General features: G+C 35.3%; 1 protein-coding gene across 1 annotated transcript in view; it reads left to right on the top strand.

Moving 5' to 3' along the window:
• The first annotated feature begins 689 nt into the window (after window positions 1–689).
• LOC102585903 (probable inactive purple acid phosphatase 27) overlaps window positions 690–4,751 on the top strand; it is a 6,274-nt gene continuing 2,212 nt past the window's right edge. The window contains exons 1-10 of the mRNA XM_006343710.2: window positions 690–951; window positions 1,048–1,139; window positions 1,214–1,283; window positions 1,355–1,477; window positions 1,783–1,875; window positions 2,039–2,168; window positions 2,909–2,990; window positions 3,088–3,220; window positions 4,227–4,432; window positions 4,515–4,640. Of these exons, the coding sequence (XP_006343772.1) occupies window positions 796–951; window positions 1,048–1,139; window positions 1,214–1,283; window positions 1,355–1,477; window positions 1,783–1,875; window positions 2,039–2,168; window positions 2,909–2,990; window positions 3,088–3,220; window positions 4,227–4,432; window positions 4,515–4,640 (1,211 nt within the window). The 5' untranslated portion in view covers window positions 690–795. The remainder of the gene's footprint in view (window positions 952–1,047; window positions 1,140–1,213; window positions 1,284–1,354; window positions 1,478–1,782; window positions 1,876–2,038; window positions 2,169–2,908; window positions 2,991–3,087; window positions 3,221–4,226; window positions 4,433–4,514; window positions 4,641–4,751) is intronic.

Genomic DNA, 4,751 nt, shown 5'->3' with positions numbered 1-4,751 from the left:
AGTTAAATATAAGTTGTATATGTGAATGCTCTTAATTGGTGTTTAAGCCTAAGGTGGGTAGTAAACAAAAATCCTGCATAAGAAAAATATAATGCATATAAAAAAAAAAATCTAAAAGAAATGAAATATGCTTTTGTTTGCTACTAAAGTTTTAGGGACCAATAAGCAGTCAATCCTTTTCCATATCAATTTACTGTATTGTATGTCTGGTGTACGATTATCACCATAATTTGACTTATATATTGGCAGTGTAAAATAACATTATTAGATTACTGCAATCAATTATATATACTAGTACCATTTCATAACAATCCTGGATTGATAATTTGTAAGAGATGATAAATATAGTACTCCTATTAATTTTTTGTAACAATCATGAATTTGTTTATATAAGAGGTAAAACTATAATTTAATAAATCGTTTAGTTTAATGGTGCAAGATTGCTGAGATAAAAAAAAGATTAGCTAATATTTTCACTTCCCCTGCAATTTAATTGTGATGATTTTGGAGCAACACAGATTTGGGTTTGGGTTGAATCTTTAAGTTTAGGACCATTTAATCTTAAGTATGCAAACTACAATGACACTGATGTGAGAGTGAGAGGATCAAATTTGACTTTTTTAATTTAGCATAGAAAATGCGATAGTATATGTGTTTGTTATGTAGCCACATAGTCAAGATTTACATTATTTTATTAAAAAAGAAGAGAAGAGAAAATCAACATTGTACAATATTTGTTGGAATCGAAAGGCAAAAGCAGAAAGGCGGCTACTTTTGCCTAAATTTCAAGTAGTAATGAAGAGTTTTGTTGTATGGTTTTTGGTGTTAGTGGGTGTTGCTTCAGGTCATAGTGGAGAGCAGCCTTTGTCAAATATAGCAATCCACAGAGCTACTCTCGCACTTGATGAATCACTCACCATTAAAGCTTATCCATTTATTCTTGCTCCCAAGGTACTAATTTCTTTTTTAGTGAGTGAAAACCAATATTAGGGCAAAATTGAAGCATTGGTAACTAGTAATCATAACTTAATTAACATGACATGACAGGGTGGTGACACTGAATGGGTAACTGTGGATCTTGACAACCCCAACCCATCACATGATGACTGGGTTGGAGTTTTCTCTCCAGCAAAATTCAAGTATGTATTGTTAAATTTTCTACTTCATACAACTCTCGATATTGAGTTAATATTGTACTCCTTTTGCATCTCAGTGGATCCACATGTTGTTTGGAAAATGATCATAAGGAACAGCCTCCATATATTTGTACAGCCCCAATAAAGGTGACTACAGTTCAACCATAATTTTAAGAAATCGTTTGCATTTTCTAACCAAAATAATGTGTCTGTCGCAGTATAACTTTGCAAATTTCTCCAATTCGGACTACGTGAAAACGGGAAAAACTTCTCTGAAGTTCCAGTTAATCAATCAGCGGGCAGATTTCTCCTTTGTATTATTCACAGGCGGGTTGTCAAATGTCAGCTAATCAACTTATCTCTATGCTTAATCATCTTCTCTCCTTTTTTCCGTTTTCGCTCCCACCCCAAATCTCTACTTTTGGTTTCCATTAATCATGTTAAAGTTCTTATCATATATGTAGTTGAATTTGTTATAAAGCAAATGCAAACAGAAATAAACTTCCATACAACTTAGCATTCAAATTCCACCCATGTACTGCATACTGGTACCATAGATGATACCTGCAAACACATTAGCTGCCCTAATGTTTGCTAGTCTTCTGTATTTTTGTCATGTTTCCTTAATACATTATATTTGTTGCAGCCAAAGCTGGTAGGAGTTTCAAATTACATATCATTTACAAATCCTAAAGCACCACTTTATCCACGGCTTGCTTTGGGGAAATTATGGAATGAAGTAAGTTGGTGCTAATCACCAGTTTTATGTTGTCTAATGTTAAGTAAGGCACTTTGTCCTTGCAATATATGCACTAGCTGTGTCACCATGAAGTAAATCTTCAGTTTCTTTTAAGGTGCAATGAATTTCAAATGAATCTCTTTCATCTCTTCTTCTTCCATAGATGACATTGACCTGGACAAGCGGCTATAATTTACTTGAAGCTGTTCCTTTCATTGAATGGGGTCGAAAGGGTGATCCTCAACATCGCTCACCAGCAGGAACATTGACATTTGATAGAAATACAATGTGTGGTATGTTACAACTTTTTAGTTTGAAGTTATGTTTCAAATTTAGAAAGTGGGGGAAGAACAATAAGTATCATACCTACAAATGATTTATGGATGACGATCCATAGTTAGCTTTAGCATCAGGTGCTTCCCTGTTCTGTAATAATCATTTGCAAAAGCTCTCAAGTTAGATAAAGTGATTCTTCTGTTTTCTACCTGCAGCTTCAACCTGTTTTAAAACATATTTAAGCATGCACAAAAAACTACACTCCTTTTTAAAGTAAACTACACACTATTTGGAGTTCGAGTTTTATCATTTGTGCATATGCATAAAAAACTACACTCCTTTTTAAAGTAAATTGCACACTATTTGGGAGTTCGAGTTTTATCATTTGTGCATATGCACTTCCACTTTCTAACACTAGAACTAGCATAGAGCGCTGTCCCATATTCCTCTTACTGACTAATGCTGCATGTGGTCATGGCCTATATATAAGACAGACTATTGGTGTCTAGTCCATCTTCTGTAAAGGATGTCTACAAAGGTTTTCAGTGAATGTTAGACATCAGAATTTCAATAAAACTTTGAAGGGTTAGAAATCATGATATTTAAGCTTAATTGACGAGGAGAATCAAGTCCTGCAATCATTGGATAAAGTTTTGTCCAATTAAACCAGCTGCTCTTTCATTATATCTTACTCCATCATTTGCGAGCCAATGAGATATATCAGCATGAAGTAATACTTCTCTTATGTATGCTTCAGGTCCACCTGCTCGAACAGTTGGCTGGCGTGATCCAGGGTTCATACACACTAGCTTCATGAAGGATCTGTGGCCAAGCACCTTGTAAGTTTGTTGTACAATTGTATTGCGTCAGGAATAAAACTTTTACTTGATATCAGTTCATGTATATTTGTGTTCGATGAAATGATAAATACATCAGGTACACATACAAGATGGGTCATATGTTGTCAAATGGTTCCTACGTGTGGAGTAAGATGTATTCCTTTAGATCATCACCATATCCAGGACAAGACTCATTGCAGCGTGTCATAATTTTTGGAGACATGGGAAAGGTAACTTCAGTTGCCAATTACTGAAAGTTTGATAATCCATTCTCTGCTCTTTCTCGATATAGTATCAAAACTAACAGCATGTTTTCTTGTAAAAATGAATTTATAATAGTAAGTAAATCACTCTCGATGTCCCAGAAGTGTCGTTTAAAGTGTTATATTGGGAGGACTAGTCTGATATCCATTCAACTATCATTCTTCCTACTCGGATATGAAAATTCAGCTCATTACATTCTCATATTAGCAAAAGTCGGACTTTTGGTCCTAAACAGCTTGATTCCACAGATTAATGTGAAAGAATGTTTTCTAGGCATAGATTTTAAGCATCGTTTCAATAGTAACTCTTATACCAGATTTGTACCAAATTTCTCTGTAGCACTTCACTAAGTGCATTGTAATTTAAGTTTAAGATGTATGTGAGTAGTTTTTCGAGCCAACAAACTTTTCATTTTCTACCACATATTTGAACAACAATCTCTTCATTTATAATCATATTTCCTTTAGAATGTGTTTGATCAGATAAACTACCAACTCTATGCTTGTGTTACCACTGATCCTATAAGAATGTAAAGCCACTTCATGTGGCATCAGTCATTTACCTTTGAATAGAAATTAACTGCTATACTTTATATTGATGGCTCTTCTTGTTGAGCACTTAATGCTAATCTGGAAATTCGCTTGTAGGATTACCTCTCACTGACATAAGCTGAATGTAGTGGTAATCTCTTATGGTTCCCCTATGCTGAGGCTCTGTCCATTCTAGAGTAACTTTGTGCATTTTACAAAAGCATCACCTACCATTTACCAACTTGAAGAAGTGTGCTTCATTTAAGGTCTGGTGAATATCAGTAGACCCTTTTGGTGGATTATTCTTGTAGTTGTTCGTTTGAGCAGAAGACCTGGATTCACTCACAGAATCTTTTGTTTTTGTCGTGTTCCTTACCTCACTCCAATCAATTTTTTTTGTCAATACTTAAATCACAAGACTACACTGCATAGTGATTTTCAGGCTGAGCGGGATGGTTCAAATGAGTATAGTAATTATCAGCCAGGCTCACTGAATACAACGGACCAACTCATCAATGACCTTAAAAACATTGATATAGTTTTCCATATAGGAGATATTACCTATGCCAATGGATACATATCACAATGGGACCAATTTACTGCACAAGTGGAACCTATTGCATCAACCGTACCCTATATGATTGCAAGGTTCGCACCCTTAACAATATTGTCTGTGATTAAGCTTCAATCTTGGCTTTTCTCTGTTTATTCTTCTATGATTTTCGTGCAGTGGTAATCATGAGCGTGATTGGCCTGGAACTGGTTCCTTCTATGATGTTATGGACTCTGGTGGAGAATGTGGAGTGCTAGCTCAGACCATGTTTTATGTTCCTGCTGATAATAGAGCTAACTTTTGGTAATAAACTATTCTGTGTCCTTCGTTATATGTGACATGAAGGTTTAGAGAATTATCTGCTTAATTAGAGTGCCCTCTCTCCCTCTCCCAACACCCCCCCCCCCCCCTCCC

Source organism: Solanum tuberosum, unplaced genomic scaffold (assembly GCF_000226075.1).
Source record: "Solanum tuberosum cultivar DM 1-3 516 R44 unplaced genomic scaffold, SolTub_3.0 scf00048, whole genome shotgun sequence".
In the NCBI taxonomy this organism is placed as follows: domain Eukaryota; kingdom Viridiplantae; phylum Streptophyta; class Magnoliopsida; order Solanales; family Solanaceae; genus Solanum; species Solanum tuberosum.
This window is presented reverse-complemented; position numbering and strand designations above follow the sequence as displayed.